This window comes from Nerophis lumbriciformis, linkage group LG31 (genome assembly GCF_033978685.3).
Source record: "Nerophis lumbriciformis linkage group LG31, RoL_Nlum_v2.1, whole genome shotgun sequence".
Taxonomy (NCBI): domain Eukaryota; kingdom Metazoa; phylum Chordata; class Actinopteri; order Syngnathiformes; family Syngnathidae; genus Nerophis; species Nerophis lumbriciformis.
The window spans coordinates 135,001-154,276 of record NC_084578.2 but is presented as its reverse complement, the minus strand read 5'-3'; the positions used below and the strand labels follow the sequence as shown (position 1 = coordinate 154,276).

At 41.9% G+C, this 19,276-nt stretch overlaps 1 protein-coding gene across 1 annotated transcript; it reads left to right on the top strand.

The window, feature by feature from the left end:
• Nucleotides 1-2,628: 2,628 nt before the first annotated feature.
• sucla2 (succinate-CoA ligase ADP-forming subunit beta) lies at nt 2,629-18,698 on the top strand. The gene is made up of 11 exons (XM_061926204.1): nt 2,629-2,766; nt 7,613-7,790; nt 10,027-10,126; nt 10,192-10,354; nt 11,268-11,396; nt 15,626-15,764; nt 15,820-15,981; nt 16,772-16,914; nt 16,976-17,096; nt 17,349-17,437; nt 17,827-18,698. Exons 1-11 carry the CDS (start codon nt 2,683-2,685, stop codon nt 17,899-17,901), a joined length of 1,383 nt encoding a protein of 460 aa, XP_061782188.1. The 5' UTR covers nt 2,629-2,682; the 3' UTR covers nt 17,902-18,698.
• The last annotated feature ends 578 nt before the right edge of the window (nt 18,699-19,276 follow it).

Sequence of the window (19,276 nt, the reverse complement as noted above, 5' to 3'; positions counted from 1 at the left end):
GTGTGCTGCAGATGTTGTTGCTCCAATAATGAGTGAACTTATGAAGTTATGATAGTAATATTGTATTAAAAAAACAGTAAATGACTTGTATGGAAGTACAAATGTAATATTGTTGAAGACCTGAGTGGGGTGCTCACTAGTGGTGAGTGTAGGGAAATGTCTTCTTTGTCACATGGTGTGGAAAGAACCACCTCCAGCTTAACGTGATGAAGACCAAGGAGCTGGTTGTGGACCTGGGAAGGAGGAGGAGTACTCCGGCTACGCCTGTTTCCATCAGGGGGGTGGATGTGGACATGGTTGAGGATTATAAATACCTGGGAGTACACACGGACAACAAGCTGAATGGGTCAAAACCAGAGACGTGCAGTCACTAGTTTAGTTAGCTGAGGTATATAATGTACAGTGTATTTGGTCAACAACTGTATGTGTGTAACGTATTTCTTGTGCTGAGCAATCATAAAACTGCTGCGAAGACTCACTGTGTGAGGCTCGCGTAATCCCGCCTCCTGGTGCCGGTTAATGCACCTCCGCTGCAGAGTGCACCCCCCGACGGGAGTGCCACACCAACCAAAGCCCACACCCAAACCCTCCACGTGCAAGACCGAATCCACCCAAAAAAAGTCAAGAAGCCAAAAAGTGCAAAAACAACAATGCTCGCGCCGGAGGAGCCGTGAACGAGTATATTTACAGCTAGAATTCACCAAGTCAAGTATTTCATATATATAAACAGCAGTGACGTGCAGTGAGGTTGATGGCTGGTGAGGCACTGACTTCATCACAGTCACATTTACAAACATATGAACCCTAAAGAGTATCTTATTCACCATTTGATTGGCAGCAGTTAACGGGTTATGTTTAAAAGCTCATACCAGCATTCTTCCCTGCTTGGCACTCAGCATCAAGGCTTGGAATTGGGGGTTAAATCACCAAAAATTATTCCTGGGCGCGGCACCGCTGCTGCCCACTGCTCCCCTCACCTCCCAGGGGGTGAACAAGGGATGGGTCAAATGCAGAGGACACATTTCATTACACCTAGTGTGTGTGTGTGACAATCATTGCTACTTTAACTTAACTTTAACTTTACACATACAAACTGTAGCACACAAAAAAGCACATTTAATAAAAAAAAACGTTATTATGGTCTTACCTTTACTTATAAGTGCGGGAACAGTGGTGTTGGTGTTGGAGGAGTTGTGAATGAATGAAATATGAAATCCGTGCTGCAGTCTGCAGGTGTACCTAATGTTGTGTCCCTGCAGTCGTTCGCGGCTCCTCCGGCGCGAGCATTGTTGTTTTTGCACTTTTTGGCTTCTTGTTGAGTGACTTTTTTGAGTGGGTTCGGTCTTGCACGTGGAGGGTTTGGGTGTGGGCTTTGGTTGGTGTGGCGCTCCCGTCGGGGGGTGCATTAACCGGCACAAGGAGGCGGGATTACTGCGAGCCTCAGCCAGTGCGTCTTCGCAGCAGTTTTATGATTGCTCAGCACAAGAAATACATTACACACATACAGTTGTTGACAAAATACACTGTACATTATATACCTCAGCTAACTAAACTATGGAAATGTATAATATAATTCATATAGCAATACAGTCTCACTGCACAGCAGGCCAGCAGTTAGCCCAGTCCGCAATCCATGGTGAGGCTCCACGCACTGACGTGCCTCAACTGGCTGCTGATCACCGCACCGTCTCTTCTCAGTATTTGAACAGAAAATGTGAAAATTCAGTGATTTTGAATAAAAATAATCTAAAACTGGTGAAGTTAAATGGAAAATAACTTTATAGTATAATCACTGAATACATATAACAATTTAATAAATTTTTTTTCTTTTTACATTTTTTTTCTTTCCATGATGGCAGGTGAGGCGGGGCCTCACCTGCCATCATATATATATATATATATATATATATATATATAGCTAGAATTCACTGAAAGTGAAGTATTTTCTTATATATATATATATATATATATATATATATATATATATATATATATATATATATATATATATAAGAAATACTATATATATATATATATATAAGAAATAATATATATATATATATATATATATATATATATATATATATATATATATAGCTAGAATTCACTGAAAGTGAAGTATTTTCTTATATATATATATATATATATATATATATATATATATATATATATATATATATATATAAGAAATACTATATATATATATATATATAAGAAATAATATATATATATATATATATATATATATATATATATATATATATATATATATATATATATATATATATATATATATATATGTATATATATATATATATATATATATATATTGCACAGTACAGTACATATTCTGTATAATTGACCGCTAAATGGTAACACCCCAATAAGTTGTTGTACTTGTTTAAGTCGGGGTCCACGTTAATCAAGCATAGATATCAAGCAAACGTTTGATTAAAAATAAGTTACTTTTAGAAGCAACTTTCCGATTTACAGCGTCATAAATATATATTTTTCAGCTGGGATAGACTCCAGCCAACCCCACCAGCCCGGGAGGGACAAGCGGTAGAAAATGGACGACACCATAAACGTTGTAAAATCCCAGCGTCATGAAGGCGACACAGCTGCCGACTCACCCCTCCCCTTCCCTGCGCATGCGCACTATCCATCGCCTAGGAAGCAGACATGGCGACGTCCCTGATCTGCGGACGTCTGACGGCTCGCCTGAGGACTTCAGGCCGCAGAAGCGCGATTAGCTCTGCTTCCAAGGTGAGACCCGCACCGCAATAATGCCAAGAGTGTTGCTTTGGAAGAACCAGGGAGTGACCGTGCCACGAACTCCCTGGGCGGCACAACATGGCGGAAATGAGCCAGACACGGTCAAACATGACACTGGCACCAGATGCTACTGCGCATGTGCAAGATAGCCTGAATGCTATGAAGCAGCTAACACACACAGGCTGGTGTGTGTGTGTGTGTGTGTGTGTGTGTGTGTGTGTGTGTGTGTGTGTGTGTGTGTGTGTGTGTGTGTGTGTGTGTGTGTGTGTGTGTGTGTGTGTGTGTCAAGTTGTGTGTGTCAAGTTGTGTGTGTCAAGTTGTGTGTGTGTGTCTGTGTCAAGGTGTGTGTGTCTGTGTGTATCTGCGTGTGTGTGTGTGTACAATGTTTTTGGAGCTGACTTGACCTATAGTGACCTCCAGTGTGCTACTGCTCCCAAAGTGAGTTGGAGTGTTTAGTTTAGGCTAGCATAGCTAAATATGTCACACTTAATATGTTCTTGTGTTGATTAGATATCAACTACACACATATGATGTTGTAGATATCAACTACACAATATGATGTTGTAGATATCAACTACACAAATATGATGTTGTAGATATCAACTACACAATATGATGTTGTAGATATCAACTACACACATATGATGTTGTAGATATCAACTACACAAATATGATGATGTAGATATCAACTACACACATATGATGTTGTAGATATCAACTACACACATATGATGTTGTAGATATCAACTACACAATATGATGTTGTAGATATCAACTACACACATATGATGTAGATATCAACTACACAATATGATGTTGTAGATATCAACTACACACATATGATGTTGTAGATATCAACTACACAAATATGATGATGTAGATATCAACTCCACAAATATGATGTTGTAGATATCAACTACACAAATATGATGTTGTAGATATCAACTACACACATATGATGTAGATATCAACTACACACATATGATGTTGTAGATATCAACTACACAAATATGATGTTGTAGATATCAACTACACACATATGATGTTGTAGATATCAACTACACACATATGATGTAGATATCAACTACACAATATTTTTTTTTTTTTTTTTTTTTTTTTTAAATGTCCTGTCCAGCTTCTCAGGCAAATCATATAGTTGATGTAGATGCCCATGTCGGCTGTTCAGATTTACTTTACAAAAGAGAAGTGTAGGATACTTCTCTTGTTGCCTTATTTGTATTTGACTTTATTAAATGTATTTATATTATCATTTAGTGCAGCCGGGCCGGAGCAGGAGGGGATAGAAAGAGAAAAAAAAAGAAGACAGAGGGGGAAATTGTGGGGACAAGAGGGGGATTAGACAGAGAGACAAAAACAACAACAGCAAACAACAACAACAACAACAATAGAGCAACATCAGCAAATATGACATGTACAAATATGATGGTAAAAGTAATAGCAAACAAGCAGTTAGCGAAAAACAAAAAATAATACAGAAATGACAATGAGCATTATTACACTACAAATGGATCAATACAAATACCAATAGAAATAGCGCTATTGATAATGAACAACACCAATAATTTACCTTTATTATCAACAATACAGTTGTTTAAATGCAACAATACATATACGCAATGATAACTTGAGATACGAAAGAATGCAGAAAAATGGAGGGGGAGAAAGAGAAGCAACCTACACAATATGATGTTGTAGATATCAACTACACACATATGATGTTGTAGATATCAACTACACAAATATGATGATGTAGATATCAACTACACAATATGATGTTGTAGATATCAACTACACAAATATGATGTTGTAGATATCAACTACACACATATGATGTTGTAGATATCAACTACACAAATATGATGTTGTAGATATCAACTACACAAATATGATGTTGTAGATATCAACTACACACATATGATGTTGTAGATATCAACTACACACATATGATGTTGTAGATATCAACTACACACATATGATGTTGTAGATATCAACTACACACATATGATGTTGTAGATATCAACTACACAAATATGATGTTGTAGATATCAACTACACACGTATGATGATGTAGATATCAACTACACAAATATGATGTTGTAGATATCAACTACACACATGATGTGGTAGATAACTACACAAATATGATGTTGTAGATATCAACTACACAAATATGATGTTGTAGATATCAACTACACAAATATGATTATCAACTACACAAATATGATTATCAACTACACAAATATGATGTAGATATCAACTACACATGTATGATGTTGTAGATATCAACTACACAAATATGATGTAGATATCAACTACACAAATATGATGTTGTAGATTACAACTACACAATATGATGTTGTAGATATCAACTACACACATATGATGTAGATATCAACTACACAATATGATGTTGTAGATATCAACTACACACATATGATGTTGTAGATATCAACTACACAAATATGATGATGTAGATATCAACTACACAATATGATGTTGTAGATATCAACTACACAAATATGATGTTGTAGATATCAACTACACACATATGATGTTGTAGATATCAACTACACAAATATGATGTTGTAGATATCAACTACACAAATATGATGTTGTAGATATCAACTACACACATATGATGTTGTAGATATCAACTACACACATATGATGTTGTAGATATCAACTACACACATATGATGTTGTAGATATCAACTACACACATATGATGTTGTAGATATCAACTACGCAAATATGATGTTGTAGATATCAACTACACACGTATGATGATGTAGATATCAACTACACAAATATGATGTTGTAGATATCAACTACACACATGATGTGGTAGATAACTACACAAATATGATGTTGTAGATATCAACTACACAAATATGATGTTGTAGATATCAACTACACAAATATGATTATCAACTACACAAATATGATGTAGATATCAACTACACACGTATGATGTTGTAGATATCAACTACACAAATATGATGTAGATATCAACTACACAAATATGATGTTGTAGATTACAACTACACAATATGATGTAGATATCAACTACACACATGTGGTAGATATCAACTACACAATATGATGTTGTAGATATCAACTACACAATATGATGTTGTAGATATCAACTACACAAATATGATGATGTAGATATCAACTACACAAATATGATGTTGTAGATTACAACTACACAATATGATGTTGTAGATATCAACTACACACATGTGGTAGATATCAACTACACAATATGATGTTGTAGATATCAACTACACAATATGATGTTGTAGATATCAACTACACACATATGATGTTGTAGATGTCAACTACACAAATATGATGATGTAGATATCAACTACACAAATATGATGATGTAGATATCAACTACACAATATGATGTTGTAGATATCAACTACACAATATGATGTTGTAGATATCAACTACACACATATGATGTGGTAGATATCAACTACACAAATATGATGTTGTAGATATCAACTACACAAATATGATGTTGTAAATATCAACTCCACAAATATGATGTTGTAGATATCAACTACACAATATGATGTTGTAGATATCAACTCCACAAATATGATGTGGTAGATATCAACTACACAAATATGATGTTGTAGATATCAACTACACAAATATGATGTTGTAGATATCAACTCCACAAATATGATGTTGTAGATATCAACTACACAATATGATGTTGTAGATATCAACTCCACAAATATGATGTGGTAGATATCAACTACACAAATATGATGTTGTAGATATCAACTCCACAAATATGATGTTGTAGATTTCAACTACACAAATATGATGTATAAAAAACATCCAAGCACCTCCATGTAGGTTTTTTCTACACACTGTAAGTATAGATGTAGTATCTAATAACATTCATAATAACATGTCATATTGACATATTTTGATCATTTCATTAAGTTTTAATGTCACAGACTCATCACAACGCTCACTTTCCCTTCAACAACAATAAGACTACTAACCATGGCAGACTTGATGAGAGACAACAAAGACTACTTTGTGACAAATGATGATCCTGAAACTTCTTTTTCGAGCCTGAATATAAGGAGTATGATCTACACGTTTTAGAAGCTAAACAGATGCAGTTTTAGTGAAACACTAAGCATCATGTAGCAGTATTGCTAAGTGCTAAACAAGATATACCAATATAATAAAACAATCACTTACTGTACAATGTCTGCTCTCACTGGGATAAAGACTGATGGGATGTTTATATCTTCCCTGTTACATCAACAATTCATTGTGTCTTTTTGGCCATCTCCGGGTCTAAGTTGGATGTCAAAGTGGGCCAACTTGTAGGTTTATGTCCACAACCTTCTACTATCCAGGTGAGAGACATGATTCATCATCTAGAATTATTATTCACCAACTCAGGTCATGCAGCAGTTCTGTATGTTAATATAGCAGCATAAGCTAGTTAGCTCTCTAAAAGTAGTTCCTCTGCGTTAGAACTTGTAATACCAATATCACTAATACGTGTTAATTCTCAGGTTATGACATGTAAATTGAGTATTGTTGGTGCTTTTTGGATGTTTTATTAGAGGACTTTATGAGCGTAATAGTGTACTCTCATTACCTGCATTGTTAGCCACCTCTTACTTGCTGTATTTTACAAGCTAGAATGCATAAAAAAGGTCAACTTATGTGTTCTTGTCCTACGTAAGGATTGTGATTGATAGGCAACATCAAAAAGTGCATTTCTGTTTAAATGCCCATTAAAAACATTTTCCTCTCTCCTGCCCTCTTCTAGGTTCTAGCAGGTTCCTGGGGCCTGACTGGAGGCCATGTGGGCCAGCTGCAGCAGCAGAGGAGCCTCTCCTTGCACGAGTACATGAGCATCGGCCTGCTGAAGGAGGCGGGCATCGCCGTGCCCGAGGGCCTGGTGGCCGGCTCCCCGGACCAGGCCTACGCCGCGGCCAAGCAGATCGGTCAGTCAAACATCTCCTTCCATCCTTCACTCACACATTCCACATTGTCCAATCACAGGTCTGCTTACTCACAGCTTACAGGTTACTTACTTCCTGATCGCCATCATACCAAGAGTAGTCTTCATGGCTCCGCTCTTCTCCACACTCAATTAGGTGCTCGCAAACCTTGGCCTTTATAGAACAACATCATGTGGCTTTTTAGGTACTGCTACTGATTTGTAGTAGTCAGGAGGCCCACAAGTGATATTCAAGTTATTCAAGATCAAAAAATGTCAGTAAACAGTTGTTGTAACATTATGTTTAGGAAAGTAGTGACATAATGTTTGATCTTCTGTTTATGAATCAATTATTAGTAGTAGTCAGGAGGTCCATAAGTGATATTCATTAGCAGTAAAACTCATTCAAGATGAATATCATATGTCATAATGTTTGATGTTGTGTTTATTAGGTGTGTCTAAGAGGAACATCAATTATTATTAGTTGTCAGGAGGTCCATAAGTCATATTCATTAGCAGTAAAAGTCATTAAAGATGAATATCATATGTCAGTAAACAGTTGTTTTAACATTATGTTTAGGGAGCAGTAGTGACATAATGTTTGATGTTGTGTTTAACATTAAACTTTATTAGTTTATAAGTTCCTTTAACAACTATAATTGTTTTTTAATGCGCGATGAAGGCGTACACTTCCTGACTCCTTTTTGATCCTCGGCCCGTTCCGTAGCGTGAGGAAGTCTAATGTTGTCCAGTGACTGTGGAGCTACAAGCGGGAAAGTAGCGAGCGGGAAGAAAGGAGGACATGATGGAAATGTGCGATGACAAGAGCAGACTATTTCCTCTTCCACCTCACTGGAACCAACGCAGCTTGTAGAGAGGAGGAGCTCCATGTCCATGTGGACCTTCATAACATCACATGGAGATTGTTACTCCACGTCCGTGTGGACCTTCATAACATCACATGGAGATTGTTACTCCACGTCCGTGTGGACCTTCATAACATCACATGGAGATTGTTACTCCACGTCCGTGTGGACCTTCATAACATCACATGGAGATTGTTACTCCACATCCGTGTGGACCTTCATAACATCACATGGAGATTGTTACTCCACGTCCGTGTGGACCTTCATAACATCACATGGAGATTGTTACTCCACGTCCGTGTGGACCTTCATAACATCACATGGAGATTGTTACTCCACGTCCGTGTGGACCTTCATAACATCACATGGAGATTGTTACTCCACGTCCGTGTGGACCTTCATAACATCACATGGAGATTGTTACTCCACGTCCGTGTGGACCTTCATAACATCACGTGGAGATTGTTACTCCACGTCCGTGTGGACCTTCATAACATCACGTGGAGATTGTTACTCCACGTTTGTGTGGACCTTCATAACATCACATGGAGATTGTTACTCCACGTCCGTGTGGACCTTCATAACATCACATGGAGATTGTTACTCCACGTCCGTGTGGACCTTCATAACATCACGTGGAGATTGTTACTCCACGTCCGTGTGGACCTTCATAACATCACATGGAGATTGTTACTCCACGTCCGTGTGGACCTTCATAACGTCACATGGAGATTGTTACTCCAACTGCTTTAGGAAGATGGAATACAAACTCAGCAGAAACAACTTTGTTCTCACACACTCGGCTCTGACCAACAAAACAAAGAAAAATGATCCTACATTCCAATCCTGATGTTCCTACATCAATAAATATTTGATGGCAGATTGAAATCAAGTTTATTCATGTTCTGATTGATAGTCCTCGATTACAGAATATTCCTCAGGCTGAATATTAAATTTGATTCATGTAATGGAGAAGGTTGAAATATTGTCATGCAGAGATACCATGAACTTGTACAAGATGTCAAGTACAGAATATTTATTCAGGTCGAAATATCACAGACTACATTTGCAAACAACTTTGACAATCAAATCATGATCGTAGCATTTTGGGTTATTGAAGTGTTAAACTGCTATCTAAACATGGAAGTGTAGCTCCTCCTCTCTGTGTGCAAGTGCTCCTACAGCAGGAATCCAAACTCTGTATTCCTACAAAAATCTGACAAGACACAAACACACTTCAGGTCATTTTTTAATCTCCTTACGTAATGTTTACCTTCAACTCCACAAAGATTTGTATAAATGAGGCCCCTGAACCTTCTTAAAGGGCCAGCGCTGCCATACAGTGTGTCCAGAATGTGCTCTCATGTGTGTCAGGTTCCAAGGACCTGGTGGTCAAAGCTCAGGTCCTGGCGGGCGGCAGAGGCAAGGGCACCTTTGAGGGCGGACTTAAGGGAGGAGTCAAGATCGTCTACTCGTAAGTGTGTCCCGTGCTCGCCATTCCACGCTTCAGCTCCCCATTCCTCCGCCCGTCTGTCCCAGGCCCGAGGAGGCGCGAGACATTTCCTCCCAGATGATCGGCCGCAAACTGTACACCAAGCAGACGGGGGAGGCGGGCCGCATCTGCAACCAGGTGTTCATCTGCGAGCGCAGGTATCCTCGCAGGGAGTACTACTTTGCCATCACCATGGAGAGGTCATTTCAGGTCAGTCTCAACATTCTTACCTTCCAGCAGCCACTTTAGTCCCATATCCATACCAGTATTGTGTAGAAATACACCCAATTAAATATCCATACCTATCCATCTTCTTCCAGTATTGTGTAGAAATACCCCCAATTACATATCCATACCTATGCATCTTCTTCTATTATTGTGTAGAAATACACCCAATTACATATCCATACCTATGCATCTTCTATTATTGTGTAGAAACACCCCCAATTACATATCCATACCTATGCATCTTCTATTATTGTGTAGAAATACCCCTAATTACATATCCATACCTATCCACCTTCTTCTAGTATTGTGTAGAAATACCCCCAATTACATATCCATACCTATCCATCTTCTTCTATTATTGTGTAGAAATACCCCCAATTACATATCCATACCTATCCATCTTCTTCTAGTATTGTGTAGAAATACCCCCAATTACATATCCATACCTATCCACCTTCTTCCAGTATTGTGTAGAAATACCCCCAATTACATATCCATACCTATCCACCTTCTTCTAGTCTTGTGTAGAATTTAATATATAAAACTAGATATACAAAATAGATAGCAATGTGTGGGCCTGAAGACAATGTGCAAGACTGGAAATCCTTCCAACAACAACTTGACCATGCTTTTCAGGCCACCACTAGATGGCAGCACAGTCAAACTCTGCAGCTTATTGCAGTTCAAGTGTGCTGAATGAAGACAAGAAACATGCTTTGTGCTGCAGGGCCCCGTGTTGATCTTTCAAGAAACATGCTTTGTGCTGCAGGGCCCCGTGTTGATCTTTCAAGAAACATGCTTTGTGCTGCAGGGCCCCATGTTGATCTTTCAAGAAACATGCTTTGTGCTGCAGGGCCCCGTGTTGATCTTTCAAGAAACATGCTTTGTGCTGCAGGGCCCCGTGTTGATCGGCAGCTCGCAGGGGGGTGTCAACATCGAAGATGTGGCGGCAGAAAACCCAGACGCCATCGTGAAGGAGCCCATCGACATTGTGGAAGGCATCAAGATGGAGCAGGCGCTCAAGGTAAACACAGCACAGCACATCACCACCCTCTGACTGATGCTGGAATACAACACACCTTATAAACATTATGACATATAATATTATCTTTAGTAACTTTTACTGCTAATGAATATCACTTATGGACCTCCTGACTACTAATAATAATTGATGTTCCTCTTCGACACACCTAATAAACACAACATCAAACATTATGTCACTACTGCTCCCACCTTTCCTAAACATAATGTTTACTGACATATAATATTAACTGTTCTTGATTGGCAACACTAAATGGTCCCTAGTGTGTGAATGTGAGTGTGAATGTTGTCTGTCTATCTGTGTTGGCCCTGTGATGAGGTGGCGACTTGTCCAGGGTGTACCCCGCCTTCCGCCAGATTGTAGCTGAGATAGGCTCCAGCGCCCCCCGCGACCCCGAAGGGATTAAGCAGTAGAAAATGGATGGAGAAGTAGAAGTGTTCCTGAACAAGTGTGTGGGTGGATGTGCCACAGCAGGTGACTAGTAGTTCCAGTAGAAGTGTTCCTGAACAAGTGTGTGGGTGGATGTGCCACAGCAGGTGACTAGTAGTTCCAGTAGAAGTGTTCCTGAACAAGTGTGTGGGTGGATGTGCCACAGCAGGTGACTAGTAGTTCCAGTAGAAGTGTTCCTGAACAAGTGTGTGGGTGGATGTGCCACAGCAGGTGACTAGTAGTTCCAGTAGAAGTGTTCCTGAACAAGTGTGTGGGTGGATGTGCCACAGCAGGTGACTAGTAGTTCCAGTACAAGTGTTCCTGAACAAGTGTGTGGGTGGATGTGCCACAGCAGGTGACTAGTAGTTCCAGTACAAGTGTTCCTGAACAAGTGTGTGGGTGGATGTGCCACAGCAGGTGACTAGTAGTTCCAGTACAAGTGTTCCTGAACAAGTGTGTGGGTGGATGTGCCACAGCAGGTGACTAGTAGTTCCAGTAGAAGTGTTCCTGAACAAGTGTGTGGGTGGATGTGCCACAGCAGGTGACTAGTAGTTCCAGTAGAAGTGTTCCTGAACAAGTGTGTGGGTGGATGTGCCACAGCAGGTGACTAGTAGTTCCAGTAGAAGTGTTCCTGAACAAGTGTGTGGGTGGATGTGCCACAGCAGGTGACTAGTAGTTCCAGTAGAAGTGTTCCTGAACAAGTGTGTGGGTGGATGTGCCACAGCAGGTGACTAGTAGTTCCAGTACAAGTGTTCCTGAACAAGTGTGTGGGTGGATGTGCCACAGCAGGTGACTAGTAGTTCCAGTACAAGTGTTCCTGAACAAGTGTGTGGGTGGATGTGCCACAGCAGGTGACTAGTAGTTCCAGTACAAGTGTTCCTGAACAAGTGTGTGGGTGGATGTGCCACAGCAGGTGACTAGTAGTTCCAGTAGAAGTGTTCCTGAACAAGTGTGTGGGTGGATGTGCCACAGCAGGTGACTAGTAGTTCCAGTAGAAGTGTTCCTGAACAAGTGTGTGGGTGGATGTGCCACAGCAGGTGACTAGTAGTTCCAGTAGAAGTGTTCCTGAACAAGTGTGTGGGTGGATGTGCCACAGCAGGTGACTAGTAGTTCCAGTACAAGTGTTCCTGAACAAGTGTGTGGGTGGATGTGCCACAGCAGGTGACTAGTAGTTCCAGTACAAGTGTTCCTGAACAAGTGTGTGGGTGGATGTGCCACAGCAGGTGACTAGTAGTTCCAGTACAAGTGTTCCTGAACAAGTGTGTGGGTGGATGTGCCACAGCAGGTGACTAGTAGTTCCAGTACAAGTGTTCCTGAACAAGTGTGTGGGTGGATGTGCCACAGCAGGTGACTAGTAGTTCCAGTACAAGTGTTCCTGAACAAGTGTGTGGGTGGATGTGCCACAGCAGGTGACTAGTAGTTCCAGTACAAGTGTTCCTGAACAAGTGTGTGGGTGGATGTGCCACAGCAGGTGACTAGTAGTTCCAGTAGAAGTGTTCCTGAACAAGTGTGTGGGTGGATGTGCCACAGCAGGTGACTAGTAGTTCCAGTACAAGTGTTCCTGAACAAGTGTGTGGGTGGATGTGTCACAGCAGGTGACTAGTAGTTCCAGTAGAAGTGTTCCTGAACAAGTGTGTGGGTGGATGTGCCACAGCAGGTGACTAGTAGTTCCAGTAGAAGTGTTCCTGAACAAGTGTGTGGGTGGATGTGCCACAGCAGGTGACTAGTAGTTCCAGTAGAAGTGTTCCTGAACAAGTGTGTGGGTGGATGTGCCACAGCAGGTGACTAGTAGTTCCAGTAGAAGTGTTCCTGAACAAGTGTGTGGGTGGATGTGCCACAGCAGGTGACTAGTAGTTCCAGTAGAAGTGTTCCTGAACAAGTGTGTGGGTGGATGTGCCACAGCAGGTGACTAGTAGTTCCAGTACAAGTGTTCCTGAACAAGTGTGTGGGTGGATGTGCCACAGCAGGTGACTAGTAGTTCCAGTACAAGTGTTCCTGAACAAGTGTGTGGGTGGATGTGCCACAGCAGGTGACTAGTAGTTCCAGTACAAGTGTTCCTGAACAAGTGTGTGGGTGGATGTGCCACAGCAGGTGACTAGTAGTTCCAGTAGAAGTGTTCCTGAACAAGTGTGTGGGTGGATGTGCCACAGCAGGTGACTAGTAGTTCCAGTAGAAGTGTTCCTGAACAAGTGTGTGGGTGGATGTGCCACAGCAGGTGACTAGTAGTTCCAGTAGAAGTGTTCCTGAACAAGTGTGTGGGTGGATGTGCCACAGCAGGTGACTAGTAGTTCCAGTACAAGTGTTCCTGAACAAGTGTGTGGGTGGATGTGCCACAGCAGGTGACTAGTAGTTCCAGTACAAGTGTTCCTGAACAAGTGTGTGGGTGGATGTGCCACAGCAGGTGACTAGTAGTTCCAGTACAAGTGTTCCTGAACAAGTGTGTGGGTGGATGTGCCACAGCAGGTGACTAGTAGTTCCAGTACAAGTGTTCCTGAACAAGTGTGTGGGTGGATGTGCCACAGCAGGTGACTAGTAGTTCCAGTACAAGTGTTCCTGAACAAGTGTGTGGGTGGATGTGCCACAGCAGGTGACTAGTAGTTCCAGTAGAAGTGTTCCTGAACAAGTGTGTGGGTGGATGTGCCACAGCAGGTGACTAGTAGTTCCAGTACAAGTGTTCCTGAACAAGTGTGTGGGTGGATGTGTCACAGCAGGTGACTAGTAGTTCCAGTAGAAGTGTTCCTGAACAAGTGTGTGGGTGGATGTGCCACAGCAGGTGACTAGTAGTTCCAGTAGAAGTGTTCCTGAACAAGTGTGTGGGTGGATGTGCCACAGCAGGTGACTAGTAGTTCCAGTACAAGTGTTCCTGAACAAGTGTGTGGGTGGATGTGCCACAGCAGGTGACTAGTAGTTCCAGTAGAAGTGTTCCTGAACAAGTGTGTGGGTGGATGTGCCACAGCAGGTGACTAGTAGTTCCAGTAGAAGTGTTCCTGAACAAGTGTGTGGGTGGATGTGCCACAGCAGGTGACTAGTAGTTCCAGTAGAAGTGTTCCTGAACAAGTGTGTGGGTGGATGTGCCACAGCAGGTGACTAGTAGTTCCAGTACAAGTGTTCCTGAACAAGTGTGTGGGTGGATGTGCCACAGCAGGTGACTAGTAGTTCCAGTACAAGTGTTCCTGAACAAGTGTGTGGGTGGATGTGCCACAGCAGGTGACTAGTAGTTCCAGTAGAAGTGTTCCTGAACAAGTGTGTGGGTGGATGTGCCACAGCAGGTGACTAGTAGTTCCAGTAGAAGTGTTCCTGAACAAGTGTGTGGGTGGATGTGCCACAGCAGGTGACTAGTAGTTCCAGTAGAAGTGTTCCTGAACAAGTGTGTGGGTGGATGTGCCACAGCAGGTGACTAGTAGTTCCAGTACAAGTGTTCCTGAACAAGTGTGTGGGTGGATGTGTCACAGCAGGTGACTAGTAGTTCCAGTACAAGTGTTCCTGAACAAGTGTGTGGGTGGATGTGCCACAGCAGGTGACTAGTAGTTCCAGTACAAGTGTTCCTGAACAAGTGTGTGGGTGGATGTGCCACAGCAGGTGACTAGTAGTTCCAGTAGAAGTGTTCCTGAACAAGTGTGTGGGTGGATGTGCCACAGCAGGTGACTAGTAGTTCCAGTAGAAGTGTTCCTGAACAAGTAGAAGTGTTCCTGAACAAGTGTGTGGGTGGATGTGCCACAGCAGGTGACTAGTAGTTCCAGTAGAAGTGTTCCTGGTGCCATCATGTGGTGTGCTTGCTGCAGGTTGCACAGAAGATGGGGTTCCCTGTGGCGCTGCAGAAGGAGGCGGCAGAGAACATGGTCAAACTCTACCAGGTCTTCATCAAGTACGACGCCTCCATGTTGGAGATCAACCCCATGGTGGAGGACTCCTCTGGTCTTGGTCAGTCTCATCTGTCTGCTCTGAAGACCTGCTCTCAGCTGTCTTGTCTCCACAGTCATGTGCATGGACGCCAAGATCAACTTTGACTCCAACGCAGCCTACCGCCAGAAGAAGGTCTTTGACCTGCAGGACTGGACTCAGGAGGACCCTCGAGACAGGCAGGCGGCCTTGGCCGACCTGAACTACATCGGACTGGATGGAACCATCGGCTGTCTGGGTTAGTGAAAAGAGCTTCTTACTGATATTGAAAACAAACATGTATCAGCTTACAGTACATGTCTCATGTGCGATACATGCAGGGGGTTTACTAGCGTGTGATATCATGTGCGATACAAGCAGAGGGTTTATTAGCATGTGATATCATGTGCGATACAAGCAGAGGGTTTATTAGCATGTGATATCATGTGCAATACCCACAGAGGGTTTATTAGCATGTGATATCATGTGCGATACAAGCAGAGGGTTTATTAGCATGTGATATCATGTGCGATACAAGCAGAGGGTTTACTCGCATGTGATATCATGTGCAATACCCACAGAGGGTTTATTAGCGTGTGATATAATGTGCGATACATGCAGGGGGTTTACTAGCGTGTGATATCATGTGCGATACAAGCAGTCCTGCAGCGTGTTTACTTGTGTGTGATATGATTTACTTCATCACCTTTATAACATTCACACTACTAAATAATAATATAGATAATAATGACAATAATAAGTCATCATAACTACCATTGTTGTTCACACTACTAAATAAAAATATAGATAATAATGACAATAATAAGTAATCATAACTACCATTGTTGTTCACACTACTAAATAAAAATATAGATAATAATGACAATAATAAGTTATAACTACCATTGTTGTTCACACTACTAAATAATAATATAGATAATAATGACAATAATAAGTCATCATAACTACCATTGTTGTTCACACTACTAAATAATAATATAGATAATAATGACAATAATAAGTCATCATAACTGCCATTGTTTGTGCAGTCAATGGTGCGGGTCTGGCCATGGCCACCATGGACATCATCAAGCTGCACGGCGGCACACCTGCCAACTTCCTGGATGTAGGAGGCGGAGCTACAGCCCATCAGGTGACGGAGGCCTTCAAGCTGATCACCTCAGACAGGAAGGTAAGAAGAAGTGTGTAGAAGATAAAAGACCTCAAAGTCCATGCTCACGTCTGCTGTTCAGGTCCAGGCCATCCTGGTCAACATCTTTGGAGGCATCATGAGGTGTGACGTCATTGCCCAGGGCATCATCATGGCCGTGCGAGACCTGGACCTCAAGATCCCCATCGTCGTGCGTCTTCAAGGTTCTACATTTGACTTCTCATGGCTGCACCCAGCTTTCTAGTCCTCTTCTTGGTAGAGATAGTCTAAAAGTCACTGAAATACAAATATTTGGAAGTAACTGATTACATATTGTAAAAAGTAACTTCCTTCATCCCTCATGTTCACACAATTGCAATCTAGACAAATGTTAATGAGTTATTTTCTTCAAATTGGTGCGTCCATAACGTGTCTGCATCTCCCTGTCACTCATGAAAGATTGTGTCATCATTTAGGAACACGAGTGGACGACGCCAAAGCTCTCATTGCTGCCAGTCCCTTGAAAATACTCGCCTGCGACGACCTGGATGAAGCTGCCAGAATGGTACACACACACACACACACACACACACACACACACACACACACACACACCAATTTCCATTAAAGCGAGTGTGTCTACACATAAATACTTTGGTCCAATCAGAAGACAATCAGGTCATGCAGATCAAGATGGCGATGTGTTGAAGTCCAATGACTCCATGTTGTATTCTTTGTCAATACAACATGAATACACCAATGAAAAGATGCCTCTTCTGCACACACACTTCTTCTTTCAAACTCACACAGCGTTGGAAGGTTCAAAGTCATGAAATATTAACACGTGTGGACTGACTATTATCTCTGTGATGCCTTCACAGGTCGTCAGACTTTCACAAATCAAATCATTCTTTTAAAGACATGAAATATTCACATTGTGTGATGCCTTCACAGGTCGTCAGACTTTCAGAAATCGTCTCACTGGCTAAAGAGGCTCAAGTGGACATCACCTTCCAACTTCCTATTTGAGCTTCCTTGCCTCTAACACTCCCCCAGAAGCTAGCCCCTCCTCCTTCCCACACACACACACACACACACACACACACACACACACTGAGCAGATGTATGTTTAACACACACGCAGACACACACACACACGCAGAAACACACACACGCAGACACACATGCAGAAACACACACACACACACACACTCACACTCACTTCCACACATGCAGAAACACACACACACACACACACACACACACTCACACTCACTTCCACACATGTCAGCACAATGCATTATTCAGCAGGACTGGAATGAACTTCTTTCCTGAACAACCGAAGATCCCTGAAGGTTCAAGAAGGTCTAAGAACACTAAATGACCTCCTGCCTTCTCTTTGTTTGTTTGTGTGTGTGTGTGTGTGTGTGTGTGTGTGTGTGTGTGTGTGTGTGTGTGTGTGTGTGTGTGTGTGTGTGTGTGTGTGTGTGTGTGGAAGCCATGTCTACTGACTCTTCTAGTAGTAGTAGTGACTCTGACTGACTTGTGTGTGTGTGTGTGTGTGTGTGTGTGTGTGTGTGTGTGTGTGTGTGAGAAGACACTCTTGGTGTGTACGTGTGGAGCCAGCATCATGTGAGCCTTACATCGTAGTTCTTCTTCTATTGGGGGTGGGGATTTCTCTTAGTCGATGCAAGGCCCCTCCCACACTCCATCCCTGCCACGCCCCCTTTCTCCCTGTGACATGACACATTGTGACCTGATGATGTAAATAAACAAAGTCAATATTTATGTCATGTCAGAACAATAAAGAGAGGACTTAAAACTGATCAATGTCTTCTTTTTTGCCTGTGCATCGGTTGGGAACATCTCTGCGCTGCTGACCCGTCTCTGCTCGAGATGGTCTCCTGCTGGCCCCACTGTGGACTCGACTCTCACTGTTGTGTTGGATCTACTATGGACTGGACTCTCACTGTTGTTTTGGATCTACTGTGGACTGGACTCTCACTGTTGTTGTATCCACTATGGACTGGACTCTCACTGTTGTGTTGGATCTACTAGACTGGACTCTCACTATTATGTTAGATCCACTATGGACTGGACTCTCACTGTTGTGTTGGATCTACTATGGACTGGACTCTCACTGTTGTGTTGGATCTACTATGGACTGGACTCTCACTATTATGTTAGATCCACTATGGACTGGACTCTCACTGTTGTGTTGGATCTACTATGGACTGGACTCTCACTGTTGTGTTGGATCTACTATGGACTGGACTCTCACTGTTGTGTTGGATCTACTATGGACTGGACTCTCACAATTATATGTCAGACCCACTCGACGTCCATTGCATCCGGTCTCCCCTAGAGGGGGGGGGAGGTTAGGCGGAGGGGCTAGGCACTGTCC

Coding starts and splice junctions, on each gene's coding strand:
- sucla2 (XM_061926204.1), top strand. CDS start 2,683: ATGGCGACGTCCCTGATCTGCGGACGTCTGACGGCTCGCCTGAGGACT. Junction 2,767..7,612: donor CGATTAGCTCTGCTTCCAAG/GTGAGACCCGCA, acceptor GCCCTCTTCTAG/GTTCTAGCAGGTTCCTGGGG. Junction 10,127..10,191: donor GGAGTCAAGATCGTCTACTC/GTAAGTGTGTCC, acceptor CGTCTGTCCCAG/GCCCGAGGAGGCGCGAGACA.